This window comes from Physeter macrocephalus, chromosome 6 (assembly GCF_002837175.3).
Source record: "Physeter macrocephalus isolate SW-GA chromosome 6, ASM283717v5, whole genome shotgun sequence".
NCBI classification, from domain to species: domain Eukaryota; kingdom Metazoa; phylum Chordata; class Mammalia; order Artiodactyla; family Physeteridae; genus Physeter; species Physeter macrocephalus.
This window is the reverse complement of record NC_041219.1, coordinates 76,545,546-76,566,747: the sequence shown is the minus strand read 5'-3', so window position 1 is coordinate 76,566,747 and position 21,202 is coordinate 76,545,546. Positions and strand designations below refer to the sequence as shown.

Genomic DNA, 21,202 nt, shown 5'->3' with positions numbered 1-21,202 from the left:
TATAATTTTTCAACGTAGCATTTCTTTGATTTGAAATTGTCAGCTTGAAACTTGTGGAATTGTTCTCTCCTTCAGATGATAGCTAGTGGAACCGTAGGACTATGATAGAAATATTACCTCTTACTCAAGTCAGGTAGTATTCTAGTACACTGTAAAATGCTATGTTTTTCCCTGTGGGAGCCAGAAACCATTCAAGAGCTGCGTTCATCTCTTCTTGCTATAAATAAATATTTGCTCATTCTTCAAATAGTATTTCAACATCATTTACCCTAAGATGTTATGCCAACTAATGTTTTTTTCTTCTTGTATATAATCTTCTCCCTTCTTTCCTCCCTACAAATATATATGGAACACCTACTGTGGGCCAGGGACTGACCTTTCTCAGTTGTGGGCATCCAGTAGTGAACAAAATGGACAAAAAAAATCCCTGCCCTTACCAACCTTATATTCTAGTTGGAGGAGGACACATAGTACAATAAAATATATAATGCGTTAGACAGAAGAGCTGGGGGAAAATGAGGTGGGAAGGGAGAGAAGAAGCATCTGGGATGCAGGTGCCATAGAGTTGTATGCAGTATAACTGGCAAAAGTCTTTCTGAGCAGGTGACATTTAAATAAATGTTACAGAATGATACTGAATTATTCTTAATAGTAGGTGACTTTGATTCTAAGAAAATCAAGGGTTCTTTCTATACCTTTTTAATCAGCTCTCTGAATCATTTTAGAATTATGGTTATAATTTTACGTTCTGTCTTTGACTTAGGTTCTTAAAGTAAAGTGATCAAAAGAAGATTGGATATAGGGAAAGAATAAATTTTCAGGTAGAAAAAGTTTTCCATCATGGATTTTCACAGTGATATATTTTTAATAAATAAGTTACTTTTCTAGGAGAAAAATGGCACATCAGCCTTATTTTAAAGATAAAATAATTTGCTACCTATTGTTCTTCAAGGGAGCAGTGTGACATAGTCGACTGTAATAGGTATTGAATTTTTGAACGTGGCTTCCAATCCTGACTCCCCACCATCAGTCTATGACTTTGGTGAGTCATTTGAGTTCTGGAACCCTGCTCCTCATTTGGCAGAGTGGAGTTTAAGTAATTGCTATGCCTAAATTAGAGAACTGTTAAAAAAGCAAATGTTCTTGTTTTTTATCAAATTTGATTTTTTTTTTTTTTAAACCTAGGTGAATTATGTGGGAGAAGGCTTTACCCAATGATTTTCATGAGCTCTGGACCACTGGTGAGGGTGACATTTCATTCCCGTGTGCAGGGTGCTTTTGGTATAAATTATATTGTCTTTAGAGTCCAAGGTATGTTTGGTCATTTAGTAAACTTATAAAGTTAAAAATCAATATTTTTCTTTGAAAAATATTCTAGGAATATTTCAAAACTTATACATTGTTTTGTAAGAAAAATTATGTTTCTGTGGGGAACGAGTTTATGTTTGAAGGGAAAATCTATTTAAGTGATCTGAGATTGGTCTGGTCCAAGAGGAAAAACTACTCAGTAAATAAGCTGATTGACTTGTAAATCATTCAGAATTGTGATTTCTGGACATGGCTAAGATATATTGATTGCAAGGTAGCATTTTTTATTGTGATTGTGAACCACACTGATCCTTTTCTGTAGCCATAATTCTTGTGGATTGAAAGATTTGAGTTCTAAATCTTAGCTGGCTGATTAGCTCTGGACAATTTATTATCTCTGTATTAGAGTTTTCTTTATAGTGATGTTATAATAATAAAAGGTTAGAATGACTTGTGAAAACAAACTAAACAAATAGTAGATGCTAGCATTATAAATGTAAACTCATGCAATTCAAAGTTTTCAGACTGCTTTTTCAAGCATGTAATTAGTGAGGTTTCTGACTCTTGATGAACATAGGTAACCAAGAGCTAGGTTCTCTCTTTGGCACTGAAAAGCATTGCAGAGATACATTTGGAAAAAAGTTAAGTGAGTAATAAAGAAAAGCATGTATATCACATGAAAGTTTTTTCCTAAAGAACTGTGTTATGAATATTGCTTTTAACAAATATCAAATGATATCACTTATATGTGGAATCTAAAATATGATACAAATGAACTTATTTACAAAACTGATACAGACTCACAGACATTGAAAACAAACTTGTGGTTACCAAAGGGGAGAGGGGGTCGGGGAGGGATAAATTAGGAGTTTGGGATTAGCAGATACAAACTACTATATATAAAACAGATAAACAACAGGGAACTGTATAGCACAGGGAACTATATTCAATGTCCTGTAATAAAACATAATGAAAAGAATATGAAAAAGAATATATGTGTGTGTATATATATGTGTGTGTGTGTGTGTGTGTGTATATATATATGTAAAACTGAATCACTTTGCTGTACACCAGAAATTAACACAACATTGTAAATCAATTATACTTCAATAAAAAATTTTTTCAAAATGAATATTGCTTTTAGATGGAATTGTGCAGGGAACCTGCATTTTCTATAGTTATCACACTTTATCTTCCATAGACCCTAGTCTGTGCCAAAGATAATTTGAGAGAGGTGCTGGTTTTCTGTATCTTTTGAATGTTGCAGATAGATAATTTTTGGTGAAACTAACCACCTCCTGTTAACTTTTTTCTAAAACAATTAGGGAGGAAAGCTGATAGCTCTGATCTGAAAAGGCATATAACAAGCCTCTTTAAAATTAATTTTACCTCAATCCCTTTTCTTCTTTATTTCTAGGTCCAAAGGGCAGTAAAACTACCAAATTTCTTCAGAGTTCAAACCAAGAGCATGTGACCACTTGTGACGAAGTTATTCTTACCAAACCAACAGGAATCATACAAATCCCAAGATATTTTCACAGAACCACTATGAGGTAAGGAAAGAATGTTTACTACAATGGAAGAAGTTCATGGATGATCCCTTGACAAGCAGGGGCATTTGTTATTTGCTTAAGGCATTATTTTCCACTTCCTTCCCTTAAAGAATAGACTTTGAGATAATCCCTGATTTGAGGCCTTCAATATATGAAAACTGAATATAAGATTACATTAATAAATACTGTTGATAAATTGTACTTTCCTAACAAAAGAGACTATTTATTAGGTAAAGTGGAAAGTCAAATCTCTATCAAAGAGTTTTGGAGATTGAAATAATATACATAAAAGCTTCTTGCACATAGTAGGTACTCAGTAAATGGTTCTTAAATGCCACAGTGGAAAGAGAACCTTTCCTGAATTAAACATTAGAATAAATTTTAAATGAGAAACAAAAAAATTGAAGATTCATATAGTATCAATCCTAAGTAAATTTATGTGATTTGGGGAAGTTTGGGACAAGAATACTTCTTTAACTCTTATAGGCTGCCAATCAGAATTTATAAAATGCAAGTGATTGACCAACCATTCACCATAATGGGTGAACTTTTGACAAATTCAGTATTAGAAAATATTTTAAATTGTTATAGTTTAAATCTTTCTTTCACCTTAAGCACAGAAGAAGCAGGTAGAGTCAATAACAGTGACTCACTGAGTGATGCATTGAATTATGAACAAACAACATATGCTATTTAGAAATCATTTCTGACTTTCTTTCATCTGTGCTACAGCTGCCACTGGAGATTATTAGCCCCTTCAAATCACATCATTCGTCTTGATATTGTCAACTTCCAGATGCAACCAATGCCCTTGGCCTGTCAGGGTCACCTGTGGGTTTATGAAGGATTTGGATCAGGCAAAAAATTAATAGGTAACTAATTTCCTGTGAAGAACTATGCTATTGATTTTCTTTTACAAAATATTCTTAGAGCGTTTTATATTCAGTGTGTGAATTACAGATGACATAAATTAGTCTCTTCTTATGTGATATTGAAATAGCCTTACTGTTACTATTTTTTATTGTAATTGAAATTAATGTAACACTCTCTGATTAAGTTAAAAAGGAAACCCAACTATATGCTGTTTACTTGGGTCATACCTAGATTACACTTGCCCAGATATACTAAAAATAAAGGATAAACAGTCTTAGACAAATGTAACACAAGAAAATTGAGAATATAATATTAATCAGGCAAAATAATGTTCACAGAAAAGGCATTAAATGGGTTTGTCAATTAGATAGTAACCGAAAACCTGATTACAGTGACTTAAATTTATTATTCTGAAAGAAAGAGAAATCCAGAGGGATGCAGATGCACCACCAGCTCAACAGTTCAACTCTGTGAAGACTGGCATTACTGCAATTCTCTTGGCCTTTTCCTAGTGGTTCCATAATGACTATCTCAGTTGTCCCCATTACACTGGAGGAAAAAGGAAGAAGGGACACAGGGAAGGATTATCACCAAGGAGAAAGCAAATACGTTTCCAGGAATCCTGTAGCAAATTTAAGTCACTTTGGCCAGATTTGTCACATGGCCATACCTGACTGGGAGAAGAGAAAAGGGAAATGGAAACAGGGTTGGGCCTGGCTGACTGATGTTACCCAATATACCCGGATATAGCAGCCTAGGGTTCTGGAATCTGGCGGTCCTGGGTCCAGTAGATCACAGTTCTACCACATAGTAATTCAGTGACTTTGGGAATGTTTCCAAAGTTTTCTAAGAATCACTGTCCCATTTGTGACATGAAGATAATCTACCTGTAACTTTTTGTGTGATTTAAAAGAAGAGACACTCCACCATCACTAGCACACACAGATACATGGGCATTAAAAATTCCCAATTTGCTTAAGTCAGAGATACAGATGCCTAAGGTAACAAGGTGACTCCCAGAGGGAGAGGATGTGTGGCATTTTGCTGGCTTTTGACTCTTTAGAAAGGACCCAGATGCCAGTGTCACTCTCCACGTAGGTAGAGCCCTGCCAGAGTTGATAAAATAGCCAATTGCTAACCCACTGTCCTTTTATTCTTCGGGCTTACATTACCATCCCAGAAGCAGGTGTATTAACAATCTTTGTGTTTCTACTTAAGGGAATGTTAGTAAACATGGAGCTTTCCTGGTTCCTGAGTCAACATAACATCAATAAGGGCTTAGTTTCTTGTGGGGAGAGTATAGCATCTAGGCCCAGTATCCTTGGAAATGATCTATGCTTCTTGCCTTACAGAAAACCTGTTACTTGTACTGCTTCATGAGATTACTTTGAGAATTAAATGAGAGAATGCATGTTAACCAATATAAAAGAAACCAAGTTTCTGCTGTGTTTGAATTAGAATTATACATTTAAATTCATATTCTTAAAATTGTGGTGCTTAGAAGAAAAGATTAGATTGTTGTTTCCCTATTGCCTCTCCATCAATGGGGTGTTGGAGAACACAGTTTGGAAGAACAAAGAAATAAAGAAAAATGGAAAACTGTACATTAGTTATATCAGTTATAATTTATAGAATTAATGAACTATATATCTGTTGTTCTTCACTTAGAATGTGTTGTTTACTTAGAATTAGTTCACAAAACATATGTAATATTTCCTATCTTCTTCCACAAAAATTTTATGACTCTATTTCAATTTTTGCACATAAGACTCATAGCCTATAGGGGTTAACTCAATTTTTGAGGTCAATAGGTTATTGAATGAATATTTTTAACATAACTGACTATGCTATATCCCAAGAATGCATGAATAGTTTAATATTGAAAATGTATTATCTGTCTTAAAACTAGGTCAAATCAGGAAAAAAATAGATATAAATTAATGATAACAATAATCGTATCCTTAAAACCATCCCGGTAAAAATTAGTTAAAAGATACAATGGAAAAATCACTTCAGTCATAATTAGCAACAAAAACCATGTAACTAGGAATAACCTTAAAATGAAATGTGAGTTTTATTGTGCAAATGTGAAATTTACACACACACACACACACACACATCTGAATAGAGAAAAGACCATGTTCTAAAACTGGAAGACAAAATTAACATTAATTCACCCCAAATTAATTTACAAATATAGCAAAATCTAGCAAAATCCCAATGGGAATTGTTTTTGGAGAGTGAGGAGGAAATTGATAATAACTCTAAAGTTTATCCTTAAAATAAACAGAACTAGCTGAAAATGTTTTTTGGGAAAAAATGACCAGGTGATGAGGTGAATTATCAGTATTAAAACATACTTTAAAATAATGATAATTAAAACAGGGTAGTACTGGTACAAGAATAGACACACATGACTAGAAATAAACAGACCAGAAGGGACCCAAGAAACTATAATGCATTTATATGTGATAAATTTGGCTTTACAAATCAGGGAGGAAAATATAAATTATATTCTCTCACCTCATAGAACAGTTGATTAAAGAGTTAAGCATTTTTCTTAAGCCACTAAAAGTTTAAAAAATAAGCGATTAGTTATGGATGGAGAAGGATCTTCTCATGTAAAAGCAATCGAAGACAATAGGAAATTATTAATAAACTCCTTTATAACTAAAAACTTTTCTTCAACAGAAACAAAATTAAAAAGCAAATAACAAACTGAAGATTTTCAACAACTCTGAGAAAGGCTTAAGGTAATTAATATAGGGAATGTTTACAAATCAGTATTAGAAAAGCCCAAATCTGTAAAATAAAATTAATTTACAGGCCCAAATATCTTTGACTCAGCCTTGAATAAATTTCAGGTTAAAACCAGAGTTCCCAAGGCTTTTGTTTTTGAGTCTTTTGTTCATTTTCCAAAAGAATTACAAACTATTGACCCAAGTGATTTTGAAAACAAAAAGCACTGGATTAACCCTTAACCTCTTTTGATAGATAAGGAAGGTTAATGAATATTTGCATATCAGTTACTATACAATCTAAATTAAATCTCTCCTTATTTTGTCTCTTGTCACAATGAAGTGATCCTCTGGCCATCTGTTTACTAAAAAGGGCAGTTTTCCTATTATAGTGAAAAGCTTAATAGTTCTAGAATTGTTGACTTGAAACTATGTGTGTTATAACTGCTTTTGTTAGAATGTTTGTTTCAGAAAATACCTTGTATGAACAGTTAAACTTAGAAATGGTTTGTCACAGGGAGCAGATTTGAATCCTCAACCTTACGATAATAAACTCTGACTCAACAATTGTAAAGCACAGCTATATTCTTTTAGAATTAAGAGGATCCCTAACATAAAACAATTTTTAAATAGTGCAATAAGAGTTTAATCAATTAATTTTAAAACACAATTCAGAATTACTATTTTCCTAGATACACCTTACTATAAAAATGGGCAAGTGATCTGAATGAGCAATTCATAGATAAATAAATACATGTGAGAAAAAATACTTAGCCTCTTTAAAACGGAAATGAAAAAAATTTTTACCTACTTAACTGACAAAAAAGATTTGAAGAATGATTATACTTAGTAAACAAAATGCAGTGTAACAGACATTTTCATGTTGTTGTTTAGGTATAATATGTCGTATGCTTTCTGGAGGAAGATATAGAAATGTTTTTCAAAAGCTATAAATCTGGGGCTTCCCTGGTGGCGCAGTGGTTGAGAGTCCACCTGCCGATGCAGGGGACACGGGTTCGTGCCCCGGTCCGGGAAGATCCCACATGCCGAGGAGCGGCTGGGCCCGTGAGCCATGGCCGCGGAGCCTGCGCGTCCGGAGCCTGTGCTCCGCAACGGGAGAGGCCACAACAGTGAGAGGCCCGCGTACCACACACACACGCACGAAAAGCTATAAATCTGTAACCTTTTATTCAGCATTTCTATTTTTACCCATATTTATAAAAATTATGCCTTACATTTATGTGTAAGATATTCATTCAGCTGGTGTTATTTATGATAATGGCCAAAAAAAAGGGATCTAAATAGGAAATTGGTTAAGAAAAGTATAGTAAATCCATAGGATAAAATATTATGCTACCACTAAGTAAAATATTTTCAGCTAACTTTTTTAGAAGACAGAAAAATCTTACATGTAATATTGTAACTGAGCAGGATCCTATAGGGCCTTCCCGGGACAGGCCTTCCCCCCATATTCTGCAAATTTCCTGAGTTGTTTTAGATGTGGACCACCAACACTCCCCCTCACCCCACCAAATGGAAGATGTTAACTACTTGATGACCATGAGCACAGAGCCCCAGGCCTCCTGGAGCGTAAGGACTGATAAAGTTAAGCCCTGTGATATCACCCTGTTCCCTCATCATCAGGCAATCCGAGAATTGTGTGCAATCTGATCACATACCCTGCAACTCCCCCCCACCCCACCAACCTGGCTTTTTAAAATGCTTTCCCTAATCCCTTCGGGGAGCTTGAGGCTTTTTAGGGCATGAGGCTTGCATGGCCTTGCAATAAACCTTTCTCTGCTCCAAACTCCGACGTTTCAGTTTGTTTGGCCTCACCGTGCGTCGGGCACATGAACTTGTGTTAACAATATTAAGTGAGAAGATTGGAATGAAAAAATTACACAGTATATTTTAATTTTTTTTTAAAAGTGCTATATATGACTTAAGTAAAGGTCTAAGGGGAAACACACCAATATGTTTAAGTGCATATTTCTAGATTGCAAGATTATAAGTAATTATTTTTTAAATTCTCCAAATTTTCTCCAGAGAATGGTTAAACATTCTTATCTTAAAGAAAACTATAAAGAGCAAAAGATGCGGGACTTCCCTGGTGGTGCAGTGGTTAAGAATCCGCCTGCCAACGCAGGGGACACAGGTTTGAGCTCTGGTCTGGGAAGATCCCACATGCCATGGAGCAACTAAGCCCGTGCGCCACATCTACTGAGCCCATGTGCCACAACTACTGAAGCCCACGTGCCTAGAACCCGTGCTCCACAACAAGAGAGGCCACCGCAATGAGAAGCCCGCGCACTGCAACTAGAGAAAGCCCGTACGCGGCAATGAAGACCCAACGCAGACAAAAATAAATAAAGTTATTTTAAAAAACAATAAAAAGCAAAAGATGAAAGAAAAATGTTTTGTTCTAGAAGCTGAACTAGATTCATAGGGTAGCAGTTACAGAGAACTTCATGACAGCAGTCTGGCTATTAGCAGTCAGCCTCAGAAGAGAGAGAACCATTGGTGAGGATCAGTCTCCATCATCTTCTGAAGGATGCTTTAGAAATCCAGGGGTAATGGGAGGTTGAGCGAGACCATTGCTGATTAGCCCTAGGATTCTGATTCACAGGAGACCTCTAAGAACTATTGCCTAAAAAAATTTCATTTACACCAGCTAGTGGTTTTAACTTTCATGCCAGTTACTGTACCTTGCCTCTTATTCATTTGGCTGTGCTGTGGATAAATGAAGGTTGTATGTAGCTAAGGCTCAAATATACTCCCTTATATGTAGTTATTTCAATATATTTTTGGGTGACAAAAATATTTTTTTAGTTCCCTGATGACCTAGCTAGACTGAAACCAGCCTCTGTACCTCGAGACCACATTAAATCTTGGAGAGTTTTGGGTGAGGTAGAAAAGAATAGCTTTATTGCTTTGCCAGGCAGAGGGGGTCACAGTGGGCTAATGCCCTCAAAACCGTGTGTCCCCACTTGGAGAGGGTAGTGAGAAGTTTTATATTAATGGTTCAAAGAGGGCATGATCAGCTCGTGGACATTCTTCTGATTGGTTGGTGGTGAGGTAAGTAGGCATCAGCATGATCAACCTTCAGGTTCCAACTAGTCTGGGGCCTGTGTGCTTGTGAGCAGCATACCATGGTTAACTGTTAACTTCTCCCACCTGGAGGGGGTTTCGGTATCTGCAGAACAGCTCAAAGATACTGCTGTGGGTATCTGTTGATGGGGAGCCAGGACCTTGCCCCAACCAGGCTGTACTATTGTTTCTCTTGACTGTTTGTTTCTCCCTGGTCTTGCATCCCCTCCTTTCCCTCATTAGCAACTGCTTGAATCTGCCCTTTGAAACTCAGGGAAGGTCATGGAGGCTGAATGAAGGCTATTTCCTGTAATTTGAGAAACGGGAGACACAGAAAGCCTTTGTGCCCAGGAGCCCCACAGGGCCCTGCTCAGTATCAACCATGTTACCTTCTTTTATATTATATGGCTTTAAAAAGATCTACCTAAGTATTTCAGACAGTATAAGAACTGGATACAGTGTCCTAGTTGGTTTGGAGCCACTTTCTTAGAACTGCTTACACTCAAGAATCTGGAACATCTCTCTCTATTCTAATTGGGTTTTATTTTGCTTAATTTTCCCATTTTTATATTGTTGGTAGGGGATACAGTATAAATTTGTATTAAAAATAGGATTTTTTCCTTTCACTTTGCTCAATAACCTTTGCCTTGATGAATAGTAAGAATTTTTTTTTTTTTTTGTCTAGGAAATCTATGTGAAGGAGATTCACCTTCATTAAAATCTCATGGTCCTCTTATGATGTTGATTTTCACATACAGTGTCAGTTTGGCCATGGAAAAATTTTCTCTGAGATATTCTTTTCATATGTCTGGTAAGTCTGTTACTTTTTTCATATTCGTTTTTGTGTATGTTTGTTTTATTGTGCTTTATTAGAAAATATGTGTTATCAAATAAAGAGATTTGAATTCTTTATTTCATTTGTCAGCTATAGGGGAGAAGAAAAAAACAATATTTAAGATTGTGATTTCTATAATCTGTGGAGGTCTCAAGCTAAACCTCCTTAAGGCATAAGATTGATCAGATTTTTCATTTTTTCTTACAGCAACTAATGATTTTGTCTAGTTTTCTGTATACTTGGAATATTGTAAAAATACATTAGGAAATGTTTATCCCTAGCCTAAAAGTTTCAAGTAATTTTTCTATTTTGAAATTCATTTCCTTAATGTACTAATATCAAGAGTAATTGATTCTTTTTTTAAAACTTGTTTGGTGGATAGTTCATATATATTAGTTGTAACCAGATTATTGAAAAATATGCTTTGCCCAACATTCCTATAGTTTTGGTGAAGGCGTAGACAGCATTATGAAAATTGGAACTTTTGCGAATTATGGAAATTGGGTATCATGGAAAAAGCATTTGCAATTATGCTTAATTCTGAATAGTTATTAGAATTGCTCTAGTCCTAAAGATTAATCAATTCATACTCATTAAAATATTAATTGGAATACAATTGTAGAAATATTTCTACAAAAAACATATTTTTTTAGTCTGATAATGTGAGAAATGTTGGATGGAGAACACAAAGAAGATTTGCATCAAGTTCAAATTATATAAGTGAAAGTATACTGTAAGGGGCTAACGTAAAATAGAATAAAATCTCACATTTAAGCCTTTAATTATTCAGACTATCAACAAATTATTTTCAACTTATGCCAGGCCATGTTTAAAGCACTGAGGATTCACCAATGAACAAGACAGTCCCTGCCCTAGAAGAGTTTACAGTCTAGTGGGGGAGATAGTCAGTAGTCTGTAAACAGAGAAGGACAGAGATTGTTGCTTATCACCCAGTTCTGCCATGATTAACCCACTGCAGTAGCTGATGGACAGTGTACTCTGTGCTTCAGAGGGAAGAAACTAAGGTGATAACAGGATGCTCTGTGCTTTGGTAAAGCAGGCCCCTTGCATAGTTAGATGTATATCTCAGGAAGAATTTTTTTCTTTTTTTTTTCTTTTTTTTTTTTTTTGCGGTACGCGGGCCTCTCACTGTTGTGGCCTCTCCCATTGCGGAGCACAGGCTCCGGACGCGCAGGCTCAGCGGCCATGGCTCACGGGCACAGCCACTCCGCGGCACGTGGGATCTTCCCGGACCGGGGCACGAACCCGTGTCCCCTGTATCGGCAGGCAGATTCTCAACCACTGCGCCACCAGGGAAGCCCAGGAAGAATTTTAATGAACCCAGATTTTGCATTTTCCCATACACAGAAAAGCACTAAAATCATTAACTTCAGATCTCTGTTCTTTGTGACTAGCAGTAATGTTTTATCAAGACATGTGCTTGACTGCCCATATTCCCTAGCCAAAATCACATTTAAGCTGGCTTCTCCCCCTACCTCTTCGGAACAGCTTCCTCAGAGCTACTGAGCGGTTGTCTCGTGGGTTAGTCCTCAGCAAGACCCTGAGTAAAACAAACTTATAGCTCTTAGGTTGTGCATTTTTCTTTCAGTCAACTAATCAAATAATCTCATAGAAAAATATAGAGTGAAAAAACAACTATATTAAGTTTTGAAGGAGGGATCTTATTTAGTTCAGTAAAGGATGGGCGTGGAATTCTAGGAAAACTTTAATTTCTTTGTTCTCTTACAGCAAAACACCTTGAAATGTATTTCTACTCACTGCCTACCCTTTTACCCTTTCATTTTTTCTTGAATCCATTCCCATAAGGCTTGCTTTCTTACCATTGCCAAGACGGTGTTCTTGCCAAAGCTACCAGTGACCTCCGCAGTTCAGATCCAACAGTCACTTCTCAGTCCTAATAGCTGCATTTGGCACGGATAAGCTCTTCTTCTTTCTGGAGTTTCATTTGTCATGGCCTCCAGGAAACCACTGTTTCTTGGCTATCCTCTTACTTCATTGGTCTCCTTGGAGTCTCTTGGCTGGTTGCCTCCTTTTCTCTACTATTAAAAGTTGAGGTGTCCCAGGACCCAGTTCTTGACTTTCTTTTCTTCTCTACCTGTAGTCACTCTTAAATGATCTCACCCAATCCCTAGTTTTAAATACCATCTTTACAGGGATAACTCCCAAAGTATATCTCCAGTCCCAACTTCTTTTTTGGACTCCAGTGCTATATATCCAATTGCCTCCCTCTTCATTTGGATATCTAATAAGCATCTCAAACTTAACATGACCAGAATTCAAGTCTTGATTTCCTACCCCTGTCTCCAAATTCTTCCTCCACCAATCTTCCCCACCTCAGTAGATGGCAACTACGGTTCACTAATTGATTGCTCAAGCCATTATCTTGGTCATCCTTGACTTTTCTTCTCACATCTCTCATTGGATTTAGTTAATCTGTGGGCCTTCAGCAAAACTGATCTGGAATCCAACTACCTCTCAACGTCACTATAACATTCTGATACAAGCCTTTGTTTAGTCTGTTTTACTCATAACAGCCAGAATAATCATTTTACAAAGAATAATTCAGATCATGTTACTCCTCTGCTTATAATCTTTCAATATTTTCCCTGCTCACTCTTAGTAAAAGTCCTTACAGTGACCTATAAGATTCTGTATGATCTGGCTCTTGGCTGCCTCCTTGACTACTTCTCCTGCCATTTTCCCCAGTGCTCGCTCTACACCATCCTTCCTGCTGTTCCCCAGACACACCAAGCATGCCCCACGGCTGTTATCTCCAAAATGTACAACATGCCTAGCAAATAGATGATGCTCAAGAATTGTTTGAATAAAGGAAATGACATTCTAGCTGGGGTAGATTAGTGAGTAGAGAGTAAGGAGGTAGCTCCCTATCTAATAAATGCATAAGAAATACATCTGTTTTGCTTTAGAAATCCCTTTGGCTTAGAGCTAAAAGATGAATAGAATTCAACTCAGCAGACTTCGTACACATGTTCAATTTCTGTTTTCAGATAAACATAGAAAAGCTTTAGTGCAGACATTTTTCTAACAACAGCAGAAATGTAACAGATTTACCCCATGTGTGAGGTTTGTTAAAGATCTGACTCATCATTCATATTCTTGAGATTACAAATTTAAAAAAAAGAAAAAAATTAGAAAAAAAAATATGTATCAGTAGAAATTATTATATCTATGGAGTAAAAAATATAAAACCATTAAAATGTATGTGCAATATTTAGTAGTATGGAAAAATATTCACAATTGGGGGGTAGGGGAGGTTACAATGGTGTAAAATGAAATACAATTTAAAAATGTATATACTATAGCTTAGGAAAAAGCAGGAGTTACATTAAAATATGAGTATTGATTATAGGATGGGACTACAGGAGACTTTTACTTTCTCCTTTGAAATCTGTTTTTTTTTGAAATTTTCTACAATGTAAATGTATCACTTAAACAAAAGAATAAAGAAATATAAAGTATTAAATAGGACATATTGACCTTGAATATTCTCTTATTCTAGATTCTGTGAAAGGAAAAATTAATGGTAAAGAGGTTAAAGGAGGTAAGGAATTGGCTTCATTGTCTTGGCTTTGTTTACTTGATATTATGGAAATAAGAGTGAGGAATATCTTTGCTGCTAAACACTGTTTAGGAAGAAGTATACTCTGGCTGCTATCAAAAACTTTCAAGTGTTGTGTCCTTATTCTATTTGCTTTATAGTGAAATATGAACTTGTACTAGTTTTCTGAGTGTCAAACTTTGGGGGTGGTGGAGACCTGGGTCAGATCAGGGAGTAGAGAGTAACAAGGTAGCGCCCTATCTAATTAATGGGTAAGAAACACGTTTTGTTTATGGGAGTTTCCCTAACTATTTTAATTCTATTATTCATTAACGTTCTTTCCATATATTTTATGTCTTTTGGATTGTGCATGTATCTCTCTCTCTTTTTCTTTTTTGGCTGGGCCATTGCATAGTGAAACAAAAATGATAAGATTATTGATGAAGTAAATGTTTTTGGATGACATTAACTTTAGATTGGGTAATACCTAGAGCATTTGGAGTAAACCCAAAATGTCACTGAATTCCTCAATTCTCTTTTTGGTGTAGTAGCCCCTTGGCCCTTGTGAACCTTCATATCCTGGTTTCAACTATCTGAGAGTAATCCAAATTTCCCTACCAAATAAATGATTGTTATTTGAAGAGTAGGCTGAATTTTAGGAGTGTTTAATTTACTCAGGGATTTAGAAGATTGTGTGCTAAAAATGAGCAACAAAACTACATTGAAATGTAGATATGGTTGACTTAGTGGTTCACAGTTTGTGAGTTAAAGTCAAAGAACTTTAACCTGTCTTCTTTTGGGAGGTGTCAGTTTTTCAAAACAAGTCATTTAAACCCTGTGTCACCATACATAAGGAGCTATGGAAGCAAAAAAATAGTGATAGAACTTGATAAAAGTACACTACAGTTTAGGTCTTAATGACCTAGTTGTAGACATTAAAACCAGATCCTTCATTATTGTATTAAATGTTTTTTTTTTCTTTTTGCCTCAAGGATGTCCAGTATTGGATTTGATTCCAGTTAGTTCTATTGAGATCACATCTCCCAATTATCCTAACATTTATCCTAACATGCTGAACTGCACTTGGACTTTTTATTCTATGTCAGGAAATAAAATGAAAGCAGTGATTAAAGGCTTTATAACAGAAGACTCTTGGAACTGTGAATGGGATTACTTCAGTATTTATGACGGACCAGATCAGCAATCAAGATTACTTGGTAAACTGAACTTTCTTACATGTCCTACATTGAGTGGCATTCATATAAGCATTTATATAATCATATATATGGAAACCATGACCTACATTTGCCTTTGGAATGATATCATTTGTTGTCAGTGATTCTCCATCAGATCCTTCATCAGAATCCTGAGTATTATTGAACACAGTGGGATGAGCATGAGACTGTACTCACTGGATCTTGACCTTTAACTCCAGTTCTTTTTGATTTCATCCAGTGATTCCTATCTTATTTTACCATTAGGGAGCACACGAATTTTGTTTTTCTCAGGAGGTCATATGTTTTAAGAGGTTTTATTTCGTAAACTTCATTTTTAGGTAACTTTTTGAAATTTGTTTACTCAGATTTCATCCTCACAGTAAAGGTGGTTCTCTTTAGACTCAGGGTAAATTATTAAAAGGTGAAGGTCAATTAACTTGAATAATCTTTGGAGATTTATTGACCACATGGGGTCTACCATGTTTGGATGTCAGGCAATATCCTGTTCTAACATTGACTCATAGAGGGAACTTTTCCAAAGATTTTGTAATTCAATATTGTATCACCTTCTCCAATCTCCAATCAATTCTGCCAATCAGGACACCATAACAATCCACCTATCACAAAGGGCAAGAGGAGAGGTTTATTTTTTTTTTTAATTTTTTTTTTTTTTTTTTTTTTTTTTTTTTTTTTTTTTTATTAGTTAGGTTTAAAACTCTATAAAGGCCTATGACTTTCTCCAAGGTAGTACATATTTAGGTTATGTAGGTGGTCTCTTTTAAAGTGATAGTAATAGCAGCTACATGCTGTGCTAATGTATCTTCCCAATGCTGAAAAAAATGGACAGTTTTACATGTATATGTTATATATACGTATATTAAAATTCTTTTTAAGATTTTTTTTTTAATTTTTATAAATTTATTTATTTATTTTGTTTTTGGCTGTGTTGGGTCTTCGTTGCTGTGCGGGGGCTTTTCTCTAGTTGCAGCGAGCGGGGCTACTCTTTGTTGTGGTGTACGGGCTTCTCATTGCGGTGGCTTCTCCTGTTGCGGAGCACGGGCTCTAGGCGCATGAGCTTCAGTAGTTGTGGCATGCAGGCTCAGTAGTTGTGGCTCATGGGCTCTAGGGTGCAGGCTCAGTAGTTGCGGTGCACGGGCTTAGTTGCTCCACGTGGGATCTTACCAGACCAGGGCTCAAACCCGTGTCCCCTGCATTGGCAGGCGGACTCTTAACCACTGCACCACCAGGGAAGCCCCAAGAGGAGAGTTTTGATGCTATCTTTTTCCAGGGACCTTAACCACTCCTGTGATATGCTAGGATTTATAACACCAGTAAGTTCAGCAATGTGCTTTGAAATTCCAAAGTTATCTAAATTTTTTCTTATCAACGAGTTTGGTTCCTGCCAAGGATTCTAAAGCAATTGAGAGTATGGAGGTGGAGGAGATACAAAATATCAAGCTATCATTTCTCCATAAGATTAATATGAGGTGTCTATAGCATCCAACCCTACAACCCTAACTCTTGTGAATGCCTTTCAACCAGAGACCCTTGGAACATACCTGGAAGGTGAACAAGTTAGATTTATTACTCATTGTGGAGAGGGAAAACACATATCCTGGAAAACCATGGGTTGTTAAAAGGGTGGTAGAGAGAACCTATTACAGTACTTAGGCTTTGGTCAGGTAATTTTGGAGAAGGTCTAGAGAAGTGGACTTTGCTCTAGATTGCTTGCAGGAAGTGGGGCAATTTTATGATTGGGTATATCAATCATAGGGAGCCCTGACTAGAGTAAGGATAAAACTGTAATTGGTAAAGAAGTAGCAAGCTCTCATTTCAGCCATGAGAGGTCAATGTTTGATATTTTTGTTGGTTACAGATGACCTTGTTTTCGTCTCATTTTATCATAGATTCAGAGTCTTGTCTGATGTTGATGTCCTGTGAGATTGTTTATGTCCAACAGGAGAACACAGTCCAGCTGTGAGTGTTGGACCAGTTCTTGGATGTCAGGGCTGCATTTCTCTTTCTCACTCTTTAGTATTCCTCAACCTGACAACATTATTCCTCTTTAAAAGTTCTGATTAATCAAAAATTCATGGGTGTCAAAAGATTACAAATGAGACAACTAATATTTCTGTTAGCTTATACAATTCTATTTAAAAGTGAGGACACTACCATTAGTTTGCTAGTTTATACAGTTTTATTTCATATACTTTTATGTACTTACATAGTTTTAGTTCAGTGAAATATGCAATTTCTATAAGCATTGTTAAACTGTTGAACACTGAACCCCATTGCTACTCTCCCAGCTAGTTAGAAGGGCTATTAGCCCCTATGTGGAACCACATTGTCTATATTGTTTTCGTTAGCTTTTCTTACTAAATCTTTTTGCTCACCTAAATAGAATTTATCAGTTTTTAGCTAGTTTTTAATTATTTCTGTGAATGTAAATGGAGTGGTACACAGCCTCCAAGTTGTCTTCATTGCAATGCTTTTATAGTATTTTAATGAAAAGGACTTAACAAAATTAAGGTTCATCTGGTCTTCCTTCTTCCATTTACCCCATGAAGGTAAGACATCAGTAACTGGTAAACACCATATTAAATGTACAGGTTAAATTCATTCATGACTGAGCATTTTCTAATGTGATAGGCACCTTGAAGAAACAATGGTAAACAATTCAGAAATGATCACTGCCACCTTCTTTTGGGAAGACAGATGATAAAGAAGAAGAAAACTAGTAACAGTATTTAACAATAAATAATAATAAAATAATTATTGATTGTCAACGTAATCTGAAGGAAATAAGTTGCAGCAGAAGTATGGAATAATAGTGGGTAAACAGTTGCTTTAGTTAACGTGGTCACAGAAGATCCAAAGAATGAAAAGGAAACAGCCCCGCAAGGCCAGAATAGCAGGTGCAAAGGTGTCTAGTACCTATCTGACCTTACCTCCTACCATTCTCCCTCTCCTTCACCCCAAACCAGGCACACTGGCTTCTTTATTCTTCCTCAGACTAACCGAGCATATTCCTGCTTGGCCCCAAGGTGACTCCAAGGTTCATTTCCTCAGTTCATTCAGATGTCTGTTCAAATGTTACCTAATCTAAGGCCTCTTCTATCACACAATCTAAATAACCGTCCTCCACTTTTCCTTCTTGGCATTTATCATGACCTGGCAGTGTATATATCAATATATATTTGTTTAGAATCTGTTTCCCTCCACCAGAATGAAAATTTCCTGAGAGCAGGACTTAGTCTCTTGTTCACTGCTGTATCTCCAGTGTCTAGAGCACTCCTAACAGTAAATATTTGATGAAAAAATAAGTGAGAAAATGGCCTTGCAGGTGGGAAGAGCTTGGTAGCTTGGGCAACTGTCAGAGGTCAGAGTGACTGGAGATTGAGTGAGGACAGACTGGAATGAGGTGAGGTTGTAGAAGATGGAGGCTTTGCCTAGTTGTGCAGCTCAGGTTATGGTAAGGAGTTTGGATTTTATGCCAATCCAATGGGAGATCATTAAAGGTTTTTGACAGGGGAGTAAGTTGAGGGCTGCTATGACTGCCATGTTGGGAGTGGATTTTAGGGTGACAGGGTGAATTATGTCTGCAGCTATGAGGCTATCATGGTAATCTAGACCTACACTGTCTAATCCATGTTGTCATTTAAATTCAAATTAGTTAAAATGAAATGAAATGTGGTATTAGCCATACTTCAACTGCTCAATTGCTACATGTAGTGAGTGATTACCATACTGGACAGCACTCATATTAAACTTTACATCATTGCAGAATGTTCTATTAGTACTGTTTTAGGTAATAGATAATGTTGCCTTGAAAGAGGATGGCAACAAAGGAGTACAAGTGACGTGGACAGATCTGGAGATAGAACTGATAGGATTTCTTGATGGATTGAATGTGGAATTAAATCTGCAGATCAAGGATGGCTCCTAAGTTATGGTATGAGGTTTTTGGAGGTGGTGGCATTTACAGAGATGGGAAATACTAGAGGGAGAAATAGATTTGTGGGGAGAGATCTAACCATGTTAAATTTTTAATGCCATGATACATCTAGGTTGAGTTAGCAACAGGGAGCTAGAAGTAGAACTCTTAAAGTTTGGGCTTGAGATATAAATTTGAGAGTTGTCAGCTTCTTATAAATTTCCTTAAGTTATTCATTCTCTGACTTCATCAATTTCCTCTATCATTCTCATCAGTTTCAAACACATTCTAGTATTACCCATAATTCAAAACAAAACAGAACAAGAAATTTAGCTGTTGCCCCATTTCTCTGCTTCTCCGGACAGCAAAATCTCTCACTTTCTTAGAGGGTGATGGATATAGAAAGTTTATGGGATTAATGGCGAGAAGGTCATGGAGAGAGCAAACAATTACAGCAGGGAAATACTAACGGATTAGGATAGATAGGAAGTGGTGATTTAGAAAGTAGGATGCTTGAAATCAAAATTTCAGAAGTCTCAAATGATTACAGAATTTCAGAGCAGTGTTGGTAAAGAATGATAAGATTAAAGAAATAAGTTCCCTTGTGTGGTCAAATTTGGGGTTGGCACTGAGCTGGCATTCACTAGCTCAGTCTTACAAATCTTCATAGTCAATGTCCAGTCTGTCTGGCTGTTGCTCCTGCCATACTGGCTATTAAATATCATCCTTGGTCAAGCAACAATTTTAAGGAACATTAACAAACTGGAACACATCCACAGAACATAATGACCAGGATGCTGAAGGGTGTGGACACCTGGGCATGTTTATCTTGGAGAAGAGAGAAGGATCATAATTTCTCCCCTTCAAAGATTTATGGAACTCTCACAGAGACTCTCAGGCTAGGTGTGAAACTTGTTCTGCCTAGTAATATCTAATAGTTATTGAATGTTTACCATTATTCAGGCATAGTCTTAAGAACTTATAACTCTTAATCTTCTTAATAGTCATATGGAGGTAGGTTACATTATCCTCATTTTAAATATAAGGAAACACAAATATATTGAGTAACTTGCCTCCAGTGACATAACTAGTAAGTAGAGAAAGTTGGATTAAAGCCCAAGCACTCTGATTCAAACACTTATATCCTTGGCCAGTCCACTAACCGTGTGGTCATCATTACACTGATGCCTTTTTTTTTTTTTTTTTGCGGTTCCCGGGCCTCTCACTGTTGTGGCCTCTCCCGCTGCGGAGCACAGGCTCCGGACGCGCAGGCTCAGCGGCCATGGCTCACGGGCCCAGCCGCTCCACGGCATGTGGGATCTTCCCGGACCGGGGCACGAACCCGTGTCCCCTGCATCGGCAGGCGGACTCTCAACCACTGCGCCACCAGGGAAGCCCACACTGATGCCTTTTGATTCAACATTAGCAAGAACTGTCAAGCAATTAGAACTGTTCAAAAAGAGAAAATGTTCATAAGTTCCATGTAATATCTTCAAATCCAGGTTTCATATGTCCAAGGGTATTTTAGAAGGAACTCCGTGTTACGGGCTTCCCTGGTGGCACAGTGGTTAAGAATCCGCCTGCCAATGCAGGGGACACGGGTTCAATCCCTGGTCCTGGACAGATCCCACATGCCGCAGAGCAACTAAGCTCGTGTGCCACAACTACTGAGCCTGTGCTCTAGAGCCCGCGATCCACAACTACTGAAGCCTGTACGCCACAACTACTGAAGCCCACATGCCTAGAGCCTGTGCTCTACAATAAGAGAAGCCATCGCAATGAGAAGCCCACTCGCTGCAACTAGAGAAAGCCCGCACACGGCAATGAAGACCCAACGCAGCCAAAAATAAATATTTTTAAAAAATTAAAAAAAAGAAGGAACTCCATGTTATATGAAAGACTGAACTAAATTATCACTAAGATTCTATATTTAACCTAGTTCCTTACTTCTCATTCAGCCACCCATTTTAAACCTACACATTTTGTAAATGTGTTATCTGTATTTCTATCTAAGCCATTAATAGAAATACTGTACTTGGCAAAACCAAGGATAGAACCATTTTCATACCATTAAGAC

General features: G+C 36.8%; 1 protein-coding gene across 1 annotated transcript in view; it reads left to right on the top strand.

The window, feature by feature from the left end:
• OVCH1 (ovochymase 1) overlaps nt 1-19,137 on the top strand; it is a 73,119-nt gene extending 53,982 nt beyond the window's left edge. Inside the window, 6 exon segments of the mRNA XM_024129007.1 lie at nt 1,186-1,311; nt 2,726-2,861; nt 3,594-3,733; nt 13,936-13,977; nt 15,530-15,597; nt 19,000-19,137. Coding sequence (XP_023984775.1) covers nt 1,186-1,311; nt 2,726-2,861; nt 3,594-3,733; nt 13,936-13,977; nt 15,530-15,597; nt 19,000-19,137 — 650 coding nt within the window.
• Nucleotides 19,138-21,202: the final 2,065 nt, after the last annotated feature.